Source organism: Elephas maximus, chromosome 13 (genome assembly GCF_024166365.1).
Source record: "Elephas maximus indicus isolate mEleMax1 chromosome 13, mEleMax1 primary haplotype, whole genome shotgun sequence".
Taxonomy (NCBI): domain Eukaryota; kingdom Metazoa; phylum Chordata; class Mammalia; order Proboscidea; family Elephantidae; genus Elephas; species Elephas maximus.
In genome coordinates this window covers 75115495-75134787 of record NC_064831.1, presented here as the reverse complement: position 1 = coordinate 75134787, position 19293 = coordinate 75115495, and the positions used below count along the sequence as shown (strand labels likewise).

The following is a 19293-nucleotide window of genomic DNA, read 5'->3' as shown; positions in this document are numbered from 1 at the left end:
TAAAGGGAATCCAAACTGGTAATGAAGAAGTTAAACTGTCCCTATTTGGGGATGATATGATACAAAGAAAACCCAAAAGACTTCACAAGAAAACTATTGGAACTAATAGAAAGATTCAGCAGAGTGGCAAGATACAAGACAAATATACAAAAATCAGCTGCATTCCTATACACCAATAAAGAGAACGATGAAAAGGAAATCAGGAAAACAACACTATTTATAATAGCCCCTAAAAAAATAAAATACTTGAGAATAAATCTAACCAGGGATGTAAAAAACCTATACAAAGAAAACTACAAAACACTACTGCAAGAAACCAAAAGAGATCTACGTAAATGGAAGAACATACCATGCTCACGGATAGGTAGACTCAACATTGTGAAAATGACAATTCTACCCAAAGCCATTTAGAAATACAATACCGATCCAAATACCAACAACATTCTTTAAAGAGATGGAAAAACTTATTATTGACTTAATATGGAAAGGAAAGAAGCCCAGGATAAGTAAAGCACTACTGAAGAAGAATAAAGTAGAGTTGTACTACCTGACCTCAGGAACTACTATTCAGCTACAGTAGTCAAAATAGCCTGGTACTCGTACAATGACAGATACATTGACCAATGGAACAGAATTGAGAACCTAGATATAAATCCATCCACCTATGGTCACCCGATAATCAACAAGGGCCCAAAGTCCATAAAATGGGGAAAAGATAGTCTTTTTAACAAATGGTGCTGGCAAAACTGGAAGTCCATGTGCAGAAGAATGAGACAGGACCCATATCTCACACCATGTACAAAAACTAACTCAAAATGGATCAAAGGCCTAAATATAAAGCCAAAAACTATGAAATTCATAGAAGACAAGATAGGATAAAAGCTAGAGGCCCTAATACACGACATTAACAGGATACAAACCACAACCAACAACACATAAGCTCCAGAGGATAAGCTAGAAAACTGGGATCTTCTAAAAATTAAACACTTATGCTCATCAAAAGACTTCACCAAAGAGTAAAAAGAGAACCTACAGACTGGGAAAAAATTTTTGACTCTTACAAATCAGATAAAGGTCTAACCTCTAAAATCTACAAGAAAATCCAACACCTCAACAACATAAAGACAAATAATACAATTAAAAAAATGGGCAAAGGAAATGAACAGACACTTCACCAAAGAAGACATTCAAGTGGCCAACAGACATGTGAGGAAATGCTCACAATCTCTAGCCATTAGAGAAATGCAAATCAAAACTACAATGAGATACCATCTCAAACCTGCACTACTGGCACAAATCAATAAAACAGGAAATAACAAATGTTGGAGAGACTGCAGGGAGATCAGAACTCTTACGTGCTGCTGGTGGGAATGCAAAATGATACAACCTTTTTGGAAAACAATATGGCCCTTCCTTAGAAAGCTAGAAATAGATATACCATACAATTCAGCAATCTCACTCCTAGGAATATATCCTAGAGAAATAAGAGCCGTCACACTAATAGACATATGCACACCCATGTTCACTGCAGCGTTGTTTACAATAGCAAAAAGATGGAAACAACCTAGATGCCCTTCAACAGATGAATGGATAAACAAACTGTGGTACATACGCACAATGGAGTATTACACAACCATGAAGAACAATGATGTATCTGTGAGGCATCTCATAACATGGATGAATCTGGAGGGCATCATGCTGAATGAGATAAGTCAATCACAAAAGGACAAATATTGTATGAGACCACTACTGTAAAAACTCATGAAAAGGTTTACATATAAAAAGAAACAATCTTTGATGGTTATGAGGAAGGGGAGGAGTGGGGATGGAAAAATACTTAATGGACAATAGATAAGTAGAAACTTTGGTGAAGAGTAAGACAGTACACAATACCGGGGAAGCCAGCGCAATTTGTACAAGGCAAGGTCATGGTAGCTCCACAGACACATTCAAACTCCCTGAGGGACCAAATTGCTGGGCTGAGGGCTATGGGGACCATGGTCTTGGGGAACATTTAGCTCAATTGGCATAACATAGTTTATAAGAAAATGTTCTACATTCTACTTTGGTGAGTAGCGTCTAGGGTCTTAAAAGCCTGTGAGCAGCCATCTAGGATACTCCACTGGTCTCACCCCTTCAGGAACAAGGAATAATGAAGAAAACTAAAGATACAAGGGAAAGATTAGTCCAAAGGACTAATGGAACACATCTACCACGGCCTCCACCAGACTGAGTCCTGTATAACTAGATGGTGCCCGGCTACCACCACTGACTGCTCTGACAGGGATCACAATAGAGGGTCCTGGACAGAGCTGAAGAAAAATGTAGAACGAAATTCTAACTCAAAAAGAAAGACCAGACTTGTTGGTCTGACAGAGACTGGAGAAAACCTGACGGCATGGCCTCCAGACACCCTTTCAGCTCAGTAATGAGGCCACTCCTGAGGTTCACCATTCAGCCAACGATTGAACAGGCCCATGGAACAAAAGAAGAATAGGGGTGCACCAGTCCTGGGGCTGGGACTGGAAGGCAGGAGGGAACAGGAGAGCTAGTAATAGGAAACCCAGGGTTGAGAAGGGAGTGCTGACATGTCGTGGGGCTGTCAACCAATGTCATAGAACAATGTGTGTAATAACTGATGAGAAACTACTTTGTTCTGTAAACCTTCACCTAAAGTACAATAAAAAAAAAAAAAAAATTTTTTTTAATGTATTTTTAAAGTGGATGCTAGTGGGTACAGAATTGCTACCATATTTATTATTTACCGAATACATTTAAAAGAGTGAGGCAACAATTTTGCTTAAAAACCTTGATGTTTACAAAGACCATATTCTCCTTAACTACTTAAGCTTATGATGAAAAATTTTAGGTGTCAGGTTAAAGATGTGAGAGGAGGTACATGTTTTCTAAAATTCTTTAGGGAAGTACAAGGACCAAAAAAAGGACCACGATTTTGCACATTTCCACTTATCTGTTAAACATTCCAAGCATCACAAATCTAAAATCAAACTCATCACACACCCTTCCCTCCTCCCAGCCTAACCCATTCCCTTCCTACATCTTTGGCTATGGTCAGTGGTACTAGTCACTTGTGCCAGAAACTAGGGTCAGCTTCAACTATGCCCACGTTTCTCCCCTTAACCAGTTCCAAGTCCTTTTGATTCAACTCTGCTCTCTCTCTACTCTGTCCTTCGCCTTCTGCTGTTGCCACCGCCACCATCATCTGTCTCCTACGTGAGTGAAATAGGTTCCTAAGAAGCTGCCATGTGCCTCCAATCTCATTCCTCCACTCCATCTTCTATCCTCTGCCAGGATATCATCCTTCCATACAGTTTTGATCAAGCCACTTCCCAGGTCAAAATGTCTACAGAATAAAGTGCAAACACTTTACCATCATGGCATGCAAGATGTTCCATGATCTGGCCTCAAGCCATCTTTTGAGGGTTATCCTTTCTCTACATTTCTCTATTTAACCCATGGATACTTTCATGCCAGAATCTTCAGCCCTGAATTTCCACTCTTCGCCTGTTAAAATGCCACTCATCTACCACTTCACATCCCCCAAGATGCTTATAATCCAAAAGACAGATAATAACAAGTGTAGGCAAGGATGTGGAGAAATTGGAACCCTCATATACTGCTGGTGAGAATGTAAAATGGTGCAGCTGCTTTGGAAAACAGTCTGGAACTCCTTCAAAAATCTAAACATAGAGTTGCCTCATGATACAGCAATTCTACTCCAGGTATATACCACTCCAGGGTATATACTCATTCAACCCAAGAGAAATGAAAACATGTCCATATAAAAACTTGTATACAAACGCACAACTTGGTATTATTCCTAATAGCCCCCAAATGAAAACAACCTAAAGGTCCTTTGGCTGATCAACGGATAAATTATGGAGTACCCATTTGTAGAATATGATTTGGTAATAAAAAAAATGAAGCACTGATACATGCTACAACATGAATGGAACTTGAAAACATTATGCTAAGAACCCAAACACAAAAAGATCACATATTGGGTAATTCCATTTATATAAAACGTCCAAAGTAAGCAAATGTAAAGAAAGAGAAAATATATTAGTTGTTTAGGTCTAGGGGAAATGGGAATTGACTGTTAATGGGTACAGGATTTCTTTTAAAGTGGACAGAAATGTTTTAAAATTAGACGGTACTGAGGGTCAATCCTGCGAATATACTAAAAAACACATTAAATAGTGTGCTTTAAATGGATAAATTTTATGATATGTGAATTATATCTCAATAAAGCTGTTTAAAATTTTACAAAGGTGCTCACCCTAGAAGGTCTGCTTTCTTTATAAAACTCTCTCTCATCCCTCTTCATTAGTTGTTACTTCTGGTTACAGTTAATCGTGCCTTCTTGAGTTCCTACAGTTGTAATTAACATCTCTAATCACCACTTACTTCATTCTGCAATTTCCTGTAGTATTTAAATGGGTCCTGAAACCAGATTGCTGGGTTTAAGTTCCTGCTCCAACAATTATTAGGTGTATGACCCCATGCAAGTTATTTAAAACCTCTGTGCCTCAGTTTGCTCATCTTTAAAACGGGGGAAATAGGAGTACTTGCCTCATAAGACTTTCGTGCGGAGAATGGAGGTACCACACGATGCCAAGAGCAGTGCCTGACACACAGGATGGGCTAGATAAGTGTTCGCTATTATTGTTGCTGCATTACAGTTAACTGACTATATGTCTGTCTCTTTGCTGTCCCCTAGTTCATATTTTTTTTAAGAGTAAGGTATAAGGCCTTGTTTTATTATTCATCTCTGTACCTTCCCAAGGGTGAGAATATTATTACACATAGGCAGTAGGAGAGGAAAGTGGGAGCCCATGGCTCCAAACCTAGAGACACCTGAGTTCTCCAGAGCCCTGACACAGCAACAGTTGGGCAAATTAAATTAAAAAAAAAAAATCTATTGGCAGAAAAGAATAGCAGGAAATAACGTATCAGTATCGAAGTTTGCTAAAATCTTCTTTCACTAAGGGATTTACTCACAAATATAAAAGTACCAAATGCATTAAGGAGTCAAATGACTTGCCCAAATTTGCGCACTGGACCCACATCTAGCAATGAGGCACAAGGCACCGTGTGCTAGACTCAGGGAAAGCAAAATCTACCGCTTTTCCAGGCTGGTCACCTCCCCACATTACTACAAAAAGAGATTAAAGGTGTCTGCCTCTAGACAAACATGTGCAATGTTTGCTCAAACATAAATCACATATTCGGCATTCACAAAGTTATTCAAAAGGTGAATGGAATTTATATCATTTAACTCTGGGCAGTTGCCAATTAGTATGGTTGATTTAAAATAGCAGTAAATTACATTTGGCGTAAGCTGATGGAAAAAAGCTTATTTCCTACAAATACCCTTCTCAAAGTGAGATTAAATTAAAACATTCCATTTCAAATTTTGTGATTACACACACATTATCCTAAGGACTATAAAATTCTTGCATTCTAGTATGATCATTAGTGCTGTATAAAAGCACTCCTAGCAACAAAAGATTTCAGGGCTAGAACCAAACGATGTAAAGGCTGGAAGAAACTCAGAGTGCTTGAGTTTCCTGGTATAGATCAGATAATTTGGAAACTGCCAGTTAAAACTTCAAAGGCCTTTGTAGCAATCTGAATCTCATGACGCCCTTCAGATTCATAGGAAACTTTCAGTTATTCTCATGACCCTCTTAGAGCTTACTGTGGTTGTTTTTACTGCTTACAGTATTTGTAGGTACAACTTATTTATTCCCAAATGAACAAACTGTGCTTTACGAATCCACTCCCATGTCTTTTATAGTCATTATTCCTTTGCAAACACCCCGGATTAATGTTTATACCTCAAACACAAAGCGCCCATTAATAAATTAGAACGAAAAAAAATTTTAACCTTGTACACAATAGATGTTCAATAAATACTTGCTGAGTGAATGAACCTACCAGAGAATGCACCAAACCTGTTGCTGTTGAGTCCATACCGACTCATAGTGACCCTATAGGACAGAGTAGAACTGCCCCCATAGGGTTTCCAAGGACTTGCAAGTGGATTTGAACTGCTGATTTTTGGTTAGCAGCCTGAGCTCTTAACCACTGTACCACCAGGGCTCCTAAACTCAGGTATAGGCACAAAACAAGGTACAGGAATCCCTGGGTGGCGCAAACCGTTACTCACTCAACTACTAGCTGAAAGGTTTGGCAGTTCAAACCCACATCGAGGTGCCTCAGAAGACAGGTCTGGCGAACTGTTTCCGAAAGGTCACAGCCTTGAAAATTCTAGGGAGCGGTTCTACTCTGCACACGCGACGTCACCATGAATTGACTCCATGGCAACTAACGACAACCTATGTACATGGGGATATTTTTTACAGTAATTTTTGTTATTGAGTAATTATGGATTTGGTGGCAACAAGAAGCATTTTGCTGTGGAGATGAAAACAAAGTAAACCAGCTGTTAGGCATATAATTCCTGGGCTGTTTTCAACATCCTGGTTATAACTAGAACTTTATGGGAAAATGAGAACCCAGGGTCATTTGTTCATTTCATGAAGTATACTCTGGGATGTATGGAAAGTAAAATGAGATAAATAAAAGCTAATTTATCACTGGGACTATACCAGGGTCAATAAATACAGCAATGTAATTTATTCCTACTTCTAAAACAGGTGATGGGATAGTGCTTTAATTTCAGTAGGTGAAGAAAAGTTCCAGGGGCCTGGTTCCTAAACTTTGTTGCACATTGGAATCACCTAAAAAACAAACAAAAAAAACATGTCATCGAATCAATTCTGACTCATAGCAACCCTATAGGACAGAGTAGAACTGCCCCGTAGGGTTTCTAAGGCTGTAAATTTTTACTGAAGCAGACTGCTACATCTTTCTCCTACGGAGCAGCTGGTAGGTTCACACCGCTGACCTTTCGGTTAGCAGCAGAGTGCTTAATCATTGTGCCACTAGGGGTCCTGGAATCACCTAGGGATCCTTTAAAAAAATATATTGGCTGCCAGCCCCAAACATTCTGATTTAATTGGCATGGGATACAACTCAGCATGGGAGTTTTAAAGCTCCACAGATAATTCTAATGTGCAGCAAAGTCTGGGAACCAAAGCCCTAGGGTTTTTAAATTCATGACTTTCAAAAACTTACACCTGAGGTTTGAGAATCTTCAGCTGAGTGAGAATGTCCTTCTGTACCCTGGGATTAGCGGTGGCAGTAAGAGCCATCACCGGAACCAAGGGAAATTTCTGGCGAAGCATATTCATTCTTTTGTAATCTTGACGAAAATCATGTCCCCACTAGTTGGAAAAAAAAAAAAATTACTACTTTTCAGACTACTTGGATCTTCCTTACATGAAAAGCAAAAACTGGTCAATACCCTTAGTCCACTATGTTTTTCTTTGATTACTCCAACTCTCTATGAATAGAATCTCTCCCCACCCTCCCCAGTTTTGCCCTCCTACAATTCAATCTCCAGATCACACCTGGGAAAATTATTTTACTATAATAGGAATTTGACTATCATCTTGTTTAAAATAATTCACTGACTGTTTATCACTTATAAGATAAATACACATATTTTATCTTTTTCTAAGGTCCCTGGGTGGCAAGACTGGTTAAGTGCTTGATTTATTAGCTGAAAAGGATGGCGGTTCGAACCCACCCAGAGGTGCCAAGGAAGAAGGCCTGGTGATCTGCTTCTGAAAGCTCACATCCTCGCAAACCCTATGAAGCAGGTCTACTCTGCACACATGGGTTGGAGTCAACTCAACAGCAACTAACAACAACAAGGAAAATCTAATGATGTTACTCCTTCATTAAAAGCCTGCAATGAATACACATCACCTGCTTGATAAAATCTAAACCCTTTAAACCTGCGTACCAGGCCTTCTGGGGTCTGGCTCCTGTTTATCCTTCAGTTCATCTTCTACTTACTCTTGAGGACAGGAAGTTTTCTACCTTCTTCAGGATTATATCCCCAGAACCTCAAACAGTGCCTGGTCCAAACAGGCTCTCCTATATGTTTATGAATTAATGAATTAAAGGATGAATAAATGGAAAACAACTCCCCCCAAATTTCAACAGAATGTACGCTATCATTAATAATGGCTACCAACAAAACAGAACCACCTTATTCTGTGAAACTACAGAACAAGTCATTCACTGTGGGCTTCTCGTTAGTTCTGAAAATGATACAGTTAGTAGTACATATTTCTTGATATTTCAAGACATAAAAACTGTATTTACCTGACTGACACAATGTGCTTCATCAATAACAAAACGTGCCAAGAGCGTCCTCTGATACAGATTCTCCAGAGTAGAAATCAGCCTGTTGCTTGCACAGACCTAGACCGGAAACGTGTTGGTGCAGACAGAAAACAGATTACAACCACAGACACCATATCATCCTACAGCTTCCCTGTCAGTTGGTTGTTATTTCAATCTATGCAGTGAATAGCAGAATTAATGGCAAATAGCAAATCTGACTTGGTAGAACATTCACCCACATTCAATAAACAGTTCACGTATTGGGTCAGAGGTTCTGAAACTTCTTTCTGCCCCAAAACATTTGAGGATCACCACGTTTACACACTGGTAACAGGGTAATGGAGGTGTTATGTTTGAAAAACTTGCCTAACTGTATTATGTATATGTAAATAAATGTGTATTTCCTAGCTCTGTCCACTGACAGAGCCTGGAAGCAATGACCTCCCAGTAGCAACGAGCATGCCTAACACACGTCTTGACAGGGACATGTCAAAAGAACACAGAAGCCAGCTTGATGGCATTCCCACTGGCCAAATCTAAATACCAATGATACCTGATTATAACCTGCTGAATAAAGTAAAAACCCCCAGTATGCATTTATACTGATACAAATAAATATGTGAAGAAAAAAGGGAAAGTTCTTTCTTATAGTAGAACAACAACTAAATCAGAAAGTTACTGTGGCAGCCATTATAGTAATGACTTATTCAGGGTAGACTCATCAATGGATACTAAAACTCACAGGTAAAAATTGAAGGAGTAATAGGTTATCTACACAGTCTCGAAGTATTCTCCAATAGAACACCTACCAACAAAATAAAATAACTGCAGTGGAGAAATCTGGCAGACACCACCTTATCCAAGTGATCAAAGTTAACTAGCATCACCAGTACTAACATGAATTGACATCAAGTGCCTCCTGATAGGATACACTGAGAACATGTCACTTCTGTGACATTCCTACCAAAAATGAACACCATGAATCTAATCATGAGAAAACGTAAGATAAACTCAAATTAAGGAACAGTCCTCGAAATAACTGGTCTGCACTCTTCAAAAATTTGAAGATCATGAAAGACAAAGAGACATGAAGAAACCTTTTGGATTAAAGGAGATTTAAAGACACATGACAACTGAATTCAGCGTGTCATCTGGGATTTTCTTTTATTATAAAAGACATTATTGAGAAAATTAGCAAAATTTAAATAAGGTCTATATTTTTTTATAGACTAGGTAGTAGTATTGTATCAATGTACGTTTTCAGATTTTGATAAGTGTACTGTGGCTGGAGCCCTGGTAGTGCAGTGGTTAAGAGCTCGGCTGCTAACCAGAAGATTGCAGTTCAAATCCACCAGCTGCTTCTTGGAAACCCTATGGGGCAGTTCGACTCTGTCCTATAGGGTCGCTATGAGTCAGAATCGACTTGATGGCAAAGGAGTACTGTGGTTATGTAAGAGAAGTCCTTGTTTTAAGGAAATGCACAGAGAAGTATTTAAGGGTAAAGGAATATCATGTCTGTAACCTACTCTCGAAGTTTCAGGAAAAAGATACATATGGAGAGAAAGATAAAGCAATTGTCGTAAAATCTAACCATTTGGAGCTTCTGAGGGAAATGTATACATGAGTTCCTTGTACTCCACTGTACATCACAAATTATGCCAAAATTAAAAATTCATGTATCTTTGGTGGGCTTTAATGTCATACTTTAAAATAATGATATAGATACAAACCTTCTCTGGAGTAACATATAGAAGTTTTATAATTGGGTCTTTTTTTGATAACTGGAGGTAAATACTTGTAGCCTCTGAGTCGGTCTTATCACCTGTCAGATATGTAGCTGGAATCTAAGTATAAAAGTAGTAAACAATTGGAATGTGTTAATACATCTTATACATTAATCCTTATTAAGCATAACTTAAAATATTCTTCCCACTGTTCACTTTCTTTTCCATTTTTCACACAAATTACCTCCTTGAAACATCAACCTATTTTAAATTCAATGCTCTTTTGGTCTTCCTAGTTATTTCATATTTGTAAGTAAGCTAAATATGAATTCAGCATCCAAGAGATTCCAGTCCTAATGTATGGCTACGTCCAAAAAAATGTAAACATACCTTCAGGATTTACAGTATAATCACCATGAAGGGGCTGCAATATCACCAATGGCTGAACAACGGCTCCCCTCGCTGTACTAAGACATTCTTCTAGAAAAGTCAAACCAGTGGTCTTGTCGAGGGGTGGTGGCTCATGGCCTTGTTTGATCACAATATGTGGGATTTAGGAGAGTGCGTACATATACTACCGTAACCTCGGCCATGAGGAAAAAAATATGTGTGTGCGTGTGCATACATATACATTTTAAGATATAAGGGAATGAGGACTATGCTGATCTGGCCACAATAAAAAGAGAAATAGTTTCATATTAGTAAAAAAAAAAATTACATCTGCAAAATACAGGTAAAAATTTCCTGCTAAAAAATATTCTATTAGCATAGAATCAAATTGACCAGCAGGAGGTTATTTTTCCTTTATTTGTACAATTCCTGAACTATTTAATAAAAAGGTTATCCAGAGTATGGACATATAATTGTTTTTACAGCATGTTTTCATTAGCATTTTCATTGTTAACATTGTAGTGTTTTGTTTTAACTTACATCTAAGGAAGTCAGCTTTTGGACTTGATCCACTATTAGTGATCTCAAGGGAGAGATGACAATAGTGACCCCAGGAGCAATACAGGCGGGTAGCTGGTAACACAGGCTTTTACCACCTCCTATTAACATAATGGTAAAGAAAAGATCTGTCAGGTTTCATCCTGAGAGCACAAAGGCAAAAGTCCACAAAGCAGATCACATATAATGATTCAAATAATTAACTACCAGAGCACTAAGTGATATTCCCCATGGTGCCAACAATATGCCATACTTGAATGAGCCCGAATATTTTGGCAACTTATATAACATGTCAAAATTACCTTGTAGGAGATCTTACATAGCCACATACCATTGCAAAAGCAAAATTTCAGGGCAGGTAACTTAAATGCAATAGAATTACTTAAAAAGACTACTAGGGAAATCCAAATGCAGTGAACTTTCTATTTCTGGCAGTAGAAGGGGTGCTCAAATTAATATAATACAAGGATGAAAATTCCTTTCTATATAATATTTAATTTTTAAAGAGGTAGAAGGTAATAAAATACACAGCGCTAAACCATACTAAAAATGGTTTAATATTACTTTGATGATCCCGAAGGTACTTTCAAGATCTTGGGTTTTAGTTTTTTCTTTTTCATCATTAGTATGAAGCTCTCAACAGTGAATATCAGAGCATTTACTTCTACTACTCTGTTCAATAAGGTAATAATGCCGATTTTCCTTTGAAATAAAAGGGTAGAACTGCATTTGTGCATATTAAACGGAAGATAAAGAAAATTCAGGAGACCAAAAGAATTTCTCTCCATGTAACTCTAGTTCAAAATGGCAACACATTTAGTGATAACTGAAATGCTTATTCCCTATCCTTCCACTTCACTCATACACTAATGGCAGAAGCTGGTGCCAGCCAGTTTCTAGGACTCTAATTTGCTTTTTTATACTACTATACAGCCCTGGTGGCACAGTGGTTAAATGCTTGACTGCTAACCAAAAGGTTGGTGGTTCAAATCCACCAGCTGCTCTGTGAGAAAAAGATGTGGCAGTCTGCTTCTGTAAAGATTACAGCCTTGGAAACCCTATGGGGGCAGTTCTACCTTGTTCTATAGGGTCGCTATGAGTCGGAATCAACTCAGGGGCACCAAGTTTGGTTTTGGGGTTTTATAAATTACAGTCTTTTTCACATGTATAGTAAGTAAATTTCACTTTAATATATATGTGTAAATGTCAAGGAAGAGAACAGGATGCTGAGAATAAAGAGACCTGAGTTCTAGTTTCTGCTCTGCTCCTTAATTAGCTGTATGAATCTAGATATGCCATTTAATCTTACTATGCCTCAGTTTTTTTGTTGTTGTTAGATGCTATCAAACCAGTTCCAACTCAGAGCGACCCTATGTACAACACCTGCAAAATGTTCTACATCAGTGGTCTTCAAATTTTTTTTTGTCTAAAAGAAACCTTATTTGGAATCTATACACACACACACACAATGACAAATCAAGAGGTTGAAACAGGAATGGAAGGGCCCTCAAAAATGCCTCTTGAAACCCTAAATGGCCATGGAAAGCCCTGGAAATCACAGGACTGGATCATTGCAGGGTCCTTTCCAGCTCTGGAAACTTTTATAGTATCAAATTTGGGGTTGAAATGGAAGACACAGAGTGACCAACAAGTTAATGAAATTTGAAAATGCTGATTACTAAGCTCGCATAGTCTAAATGTTAGAATCGGTTTGCAGAACTACAGCAGCACAGTTCATACTACTGAACAGTGATGGCAAGAGCTAACTTGCTAAAGGTCACAACAAGATGAGTGAAAGGCAGAGGGAGGACTTCCAGTTAGAGACTGACACTCCAAATTCTCCATTCTTCCAACCACACGAGCCATCGAATATTTATTAGATAGGAACAGCTAAAGAAGTCTAGCAACCTTGTTATGGAATACTTATTCAATGCTTATTTAAAATTCTTACTTGAATGACTACGTATCACTGAACAGCTGCTATGAAGTTTAGTAACACAATGAAAAGCCCCATACTTCTTCAAAACTGGGGCCAACAAAGTACTAGCTCCATGCTTTACAATGAGTCCCCATGGCACCCCATGAAGTGCACAGATACGGAAACTGGGGTTTAGGGAGTTAAGTTGCTTGCCCCAAGTCACAAAGCTCACAAATGGCGAGGCCGAGCTTTAAACTCGGCTGCTGCTCCACCGCTGATGCTTCTAACCACAATGCATCACTAGGCTGCTAACAAATAAGTTACTAGAAACAGTCCTACTCTTTGACAGTGATTTTTTGGTTAGCTTTCCAGATTTGACTAGAAAAGGGAAAAATTCCTGAAGAAAAAGAAACTCTAGATCTATTGAACACAATAAGCTTTGAGTTGAAAATACGTTATCGTGTCAACAACCAGAAAGGAGGCTATGGGGTAACACACCTTCTTACTATGGCACAGGAGGTTTAGAGGTCCCTAAGTGATAGAAATTCTGGGGAGGTACGTAGGTATTCTTTTCACTTCTATTAAAGAACGTTTTTTTAACATCTGCCAGTGGATTCCTGCCAATTCATGTCTAAAAATACACACCAGTGGGCATTAAGATGAAACAGTCTTCACCAAGCAGCGCAGCATTGATCGCCTCCAGCTGATTAGTTCTAAAATTATGCAGGCCGAATTTCTTATGAAAAATCTTCATCATTTCTTTTGTATGAGGAAAATCCAGACTTTGGAAATGCTCGTGTTTCAGATTTCTGGATGCAAAATTTTGCTCAGGCTTGTCTAAGAAAATAATCAATGTTAAGAAACATCAGTGCATTAATGTAACAAGTCAGTTACGTGTTGATGTACATTGCCCTGCAAAGCACTCCTTTAACGCTTTTCTGGGGTTTCCTCCCCACCACTCTCTAGCAGCTGTATCCTCAAAGCCACCAGAGACTTCTAGAGGGCCAAATTCAAGTTTTCCCTGGACTTTTATGCAGTACCTACTATTACCAGTTATTGCCTCCTTCCTCTTCACCTTGGACCTTCAAGATGGTCATGGGTTTGCTACTCCCTTTCCTGGCTCTGCTTCTTCCATCTGCCTCTTAAATTTGGGAGTCATTCACATACTCAGGAATGGGCTTGTTGCACATTGCTTTTTTGGGTTTTTCCTAGCTCTGTGATTTTAAACATCACCGCCTAGCGTCTCTCTTAAGACCTGACTGGCATCTCTCCTAAGTTCAGTTCCACATGCATCTCCAACTGTCTGCTAGACATTTCTACTCAAATGATTTACCAACACTTTATGCTCACCAAGCCTTATAATAGCCCTCCTCAGCTTATCTCCACATCTGACTCTCCCTCCTGACTCCCCTATTTCTGTTAGTGGTGTCACAGTCTCCGAGTCACCCAGGTCTGAAACCTTACAGACACCTTAGCTTCCTGATTACTCTTTCATAATGTCTCTCACATTCGCCTCTGCTCTGCACCCTCACTGCCTCCACTCTGGTTCAGCATAGAGAACAAGAGGTACTCAACGCCAGCTTTGGCAGTTATTCTAACCTCAACACTCAACTGTCTCAAAGATAATTGCAAACATCAAGTATGACATATTCTAACATGATACAAAAATAAATCCATTAATGGGTATTTTAAAGGTCAACAGCATAACTGTGAGAACAACTTCCATGGCATTAAGTCATCAATGGCAAAAATAGGTAGGGCTGTACTTTATAACCTTGCACATACAAACTTGTTTCCACTAAAAAGAAAAAAAATTGTGATAACTTTATAAAGTTCATGTAAGGTTTTAAAATTAATTTTGGCTTTCCTCTGCTAATTTCACTCTTCCAGAAACTTCTCTCTCCTGCTAAACTGTGAGCTCCTAGAGGGCAGTGACTATTCATTATTCATCTTTATATCACCAGAACCTAGCACAGTACCTGGCACATAGCAGGCATTCAATAAATATCTGTTGAATGAATTAAAGGATTCTTAAGGCCTCATGAAAGGACAATTTGATTCATTTAAGAAATTTCTGACTTTATATTCTTCTTAGACTGCCCCAGAGCCCTGGTGGTGCAGTGGTTAAGAGCTACGGCTGCCAACCAAAGGGCAGCAGTTCAAATCTACCAGCTTCTCCTTGGAAACTCTATGGGGCAGTTCAACTCTGTTCTATAGGGCTGCTGTGAGTTGGAATCGGCTCAACGCTAACGAGTTTTAGACTGTGTTATATTTTAAAATCTTAAGATATAGAACTTGCTTTTCTACTTTAAAAATTAATCGATTCTCACCAATGCATAAGTTTAAAAATACACACAATTACATTTTTAGCATATAAACTCATCTTTGCTTTTGCCCTTCCCCAAAAAATCATTATAAAATTGGCCCTCATGAGCTTTATTGTTTTAAGGACTAAAAAATGTTAATTTAAAGGCAAAGCACATTTGTAATGACTTTAGAGCTTTACTACAATAGGTTATAATTACACATTTTATAAAACTACAGCTGCTACAGAGACAAAAGAGCAACTCGCTTTTGAAATTGTGATTTGTAATTCATATTATCAGTAGAGAAATTTGCATAGAAACAATGTAGTTTGCAGGCAATGATGGCTTGCTATGGTTTTTCTTATGCAATTCCCATTTTGGACAGTTTTGTTTTCAGATAATACATAAGCATTCGATTTGTTTTAAACTTACCAGTGTAATTTTGAGTTGACTCTGAGAAGTTTTTATTTTGAGCAGCAGATGCCACTGGAAGACAGTTTGTCTTGGCTGAAGAAATTCTTTCGGCTACTGATTTAATTGGCCGCCCTTCCTTAATAGGTGGATAGGCGGCTGTGGCAGATTTGCTGGCTGTTAAATTCTGCATTATATTTTCCCAGTCATCATCATCATCAAAGTCGTCTATGTCAAAATGATCAATATCATAGGAAGCCTGGATTTCTGAAACCTCTCTTCTTTCTAAGTCATTTGTTGAAGCAGTGTGTTTATGGGGATCTTTCACAGCAGTGCTTGTGAGAACACTGCCTGGGAAATAAGAGCTTCTTCCATTTCTTTCTTCTCTCCCTGGTGTTACAGCACAGCTGCTACTTACAAAGGACCTCTGTAACTGGGAACTGAATAGCGGTCTTTCAGAGAGATTCTTAGGGGTGGCTAAGAATCCTGTCTTTCCTGGGGTAGCCGTTGGTAAACATGTCCCAGTGGAAATGGAGTTTGAGGGAAGGTGTGGGAAATTTAACTCCTGAACAGAATTCTCCGTAGGACAGAAATCACCCTGTGAAAATGCCACACCTTCCACAGGGATATCAAGTAAATTAGGCCTGCATCTCCACAGTGAGCCAAGAAAACCAGCACCACTTCTGTTAAAACCCGCATCAGCAAGGAGTCTCCTTCTGAAGAAAAAAAAAAACAGTAACACCGTGTTAAATATGAGTAGTCTGTGACGGTAGGCCACACAAGCGTATCTTCAGTTTTCCTTCCAAACGAACATCGTGGCAAAATAGCTCCTTTTTTTTTTTTTTTTTCAATCTTAAAATACTGAATGCAAATGCCAAAGGAAGAGTTTGAAAAAGTAAATGAATTTACAACATAGTGACAATGTTATGTGATCACCCTAAACAATCTCCTGGCCAGGAGGTCTGGAAATTTTGCTCTGTTCGATTTTGGCTTAGAGCAGTGGAAACGCAATCAGATAGATTCCAAAGGGAAAAAATCAAGATACCTTATGTTCCGCTGCTGAAGCAATTCATTCCCACAATCCAAAGTTTCCAGTTCATCAGCAGGAATTGTATCCACTAATTTACAGATGTCCTCCATCACACGAATAAGCTGCTGCTGTAAACTTAACCGTTCAGCTATAAAGTAATTAGGTTGTTATTTTTTCCCTTGAAAACAAAAGGCTCAAGATTTTGAAATATTTATACATGTAAAATTCGAACTAGTTTAAAAACAAGATCATAAACAAACATACACCCGTTGCTGTCAGGTCGATTCTAACTCATAGTGACCTTATAGGACAGGGTAGAACTGCTCCATAGGGTTTCCAAGGAGCGGCTGGTGGATTTGAACTGCCGACTTTTTGGTTAGCAGCCGAGTTCTTAACCACTGTGCAACAGGGCTCCAACAAACATATACTGCCCTATTATCTGCCAGTGAAATAACTTAAAATCAGATTGTCTTTCTGTCCTATACCATGAGAGTTCGTAACTGAGTTTTCATTTAATTTCTTGTTAATTCCTGATATTTCTCTTAAAGTTAGAAGGCATAAAGGTATCAATTTACCACAAATTTTTCGTAACTTCAGGCATCAATTTCACTGTGCTCACACAAGGTGTGTCATAAAAGGTTGGACAGGCAATACCCTCACCTGTTTCTTTGGCCTGCCTGGCATCCACACTTCCCTTTAATGGAAACAGCACACAGAGCACCCAGGTTTTCCTTTTAGAGATACACCCCTCTGTCACTCCCTCACTGGGCATCTGATATAAGGCGGCCCAGTGAGAATTAGCGCTAGGATTTTTAAAAAATAAGCGGTTTGATGGAAGCTACTGGTGGCCCTTTCTATGAAAAAGACAGCTTGAGAATAAGACTAACACAAAGGAAAGCAGAAAACAGAGACGGAAAAAAATGGGGAGAGAGATGCTGAGATGGGACAGAAGACGGGGAGAAGGCAGGGGTGAGACAGAGAAAGTCTTGATGACAATGTTTGGGCATCTGAATCCAGCTAGTCCAATCCATATTTTTTGTTTGTTCCTGTTACTCCCCACAAAAGATATGATTACTCTGTGACTGTAACTCTTGAATCATGTCCATATGATTCCTCCTAAAGTACAGATAAACCAAGCGCTGTTACAGGCGGATACACCGGTTACATTCCAAACGTATTTTCTCCACTTTTTGGAGGCAGTGCTACAGGGTCAAACAGAGCAGAAATGTCGCCTCTTTAGAAAGGCAGCCTCCCTCACCTGCACACCACTCCAGTGGAGGGGATTCTTATGGAGGCAATAGTTTAAGACCTCGGCAAGGAAGGCAAAACTAAGTCTAGTGTAAGTTGCTCTTGAAAAATCCCTTAAATCAGTCATAGAATATGGAATACATGGTTTTCTGTACAGTAATTCTTTTGCATACTAACGCACAGGTACCTCTAAGCTAAACCAAAGGCAAGCTGGATGCAGATACCTGGACGTTCAAACCATTCTGCCTTTAACATAATTATCAGATTCCAGATGGAGAGAGGAAGGGGCAGAAAACTCTGAAATGTTCCTAATGGTGACTGAGGTAAATAGGGATGTGAGGTGTGAGATGGTGAAAGTGGAGTTGCTGAATTCGAATTTTACTACTGTTTTCTCTGAGGGAGAATGGGAATCAGATTGGAAATAGGATCATAAACAATGGTCTGAAAGAACAGAAAGCCAGGACAGGTTCAGAGAGAGATACAAGGGCACCTAGCTATTGGAAAGGAACTCAAATCTCTTTGTCCAGACAGATTACACCACAGAAGACAAAGAAAACACAGAAACAAGATCCTGGAGCCACTGTCGCTGATACCTGAGGCATCTAGTGAATAGGAGAGTTGATGAAATAGTAGAGACAGGCAAACATTGTTCTAAGGAAAAAAAAACAAACCATGATTGCCAAAGACTACACAGACTGGTGATCTTGATGTCAATTCAAGTCAAAATTCTAGAACATATTATCAAATGGCTGCTTTGTGAGCTCTAAGAAGGAGATGAAACAATTCCAGAGCTAGCAAGAGTTCATAAAAACAAACCAGCCATCTTAATGTATTTCCTCCTTTGAAAGGATAACTAGACTGGCAGATAACATTTACTGAAGGCCTAGAGTGCACTAGGTACTTTACCTTGAATCTTGAGAGCTACCCTGCAAGGTAGATAGTACTCTCCTCATTTTACAGAAAAAAAAAGCTGAGGTTCAGGAAAGCTTAAATTAATTTGCCATAGTCACACAGCAAGGAGGAGGAGGAGTCAGGTTTCTAGCTCAGATCTTCCTCACTCTGTAGCCAGTGCTCTACTCATTTCCCCTTAGATCTTGAACTTTCATGAGTCCTATGACCAAGTCTTTTGCATCCCCATGGACAAGGGAGAGAAACATGGCCTGAAACGTAATCTGTAACTGACTGAACAAGAAGCGGTGATGAACTGACTCGTGTCAGCTGAGAGGGAGCCCTCTAATGACATTTTCTAGGCCTCTGTCCTTGTCCCTGTCCTAGTCAACAATTTCAGCCGTGAATGAAAATAACAAGCTAAAAAAAAAAAAAAAATTTGGAGGAAATAGAAAGAGCACACAGAAAGCGGAACACCACACACACACCCTCACAACCCACACAAGGAAAGTACAGCAATTATCAAACAAGAATAGG

General features: G+C 39.0%; 1 protein-coding gene across 4 annotated transcripts in view; it reads right to left on the bottom strand.

Annotated features, from left to right (window-relative positions):
* The window catches only part of BLM (BLM RecQ like helicase), a 106896-nt gene that overhangs the window by 51296 nt on the left and 36307 nt on the right, over positions 1 to 19293 (bottom strand). For all 4 annotated transcript variants that reach the window (XM_049905604.1, XM_049905602.1, XM_049905606.1 and 1 more), the window contains 7 exons: positions 16636 to 16768; positions 15612 to 16306; positions 13519 to 13710; positions 10938 to 11056; positions 10014 to 10127; positions 8263 to 8361; positions 7165 to 7313 (listed from right to left, as the gene is read on the bottom strand). In XM_049905604.1, coding sequence (XP_049761561.1) covers positions 7165 to 7313; positions 8263 to 8361; positions 10014 to 10127; positions 10938 to 11056; positions 13519 to 13710; positions 15612 to 16306; positions 16636 to 16768 — 1501 coding nt within the window. The remainder of the gene's footprint in view (positions 1 to 7164; positions 7314 to 8262; positions 8362 to 10013; positions 10128 to 10937; positions 11057 to 13518; positions 13711 to 15611; positions 16307 to 16635; positions 16769 to 19293) is intronic.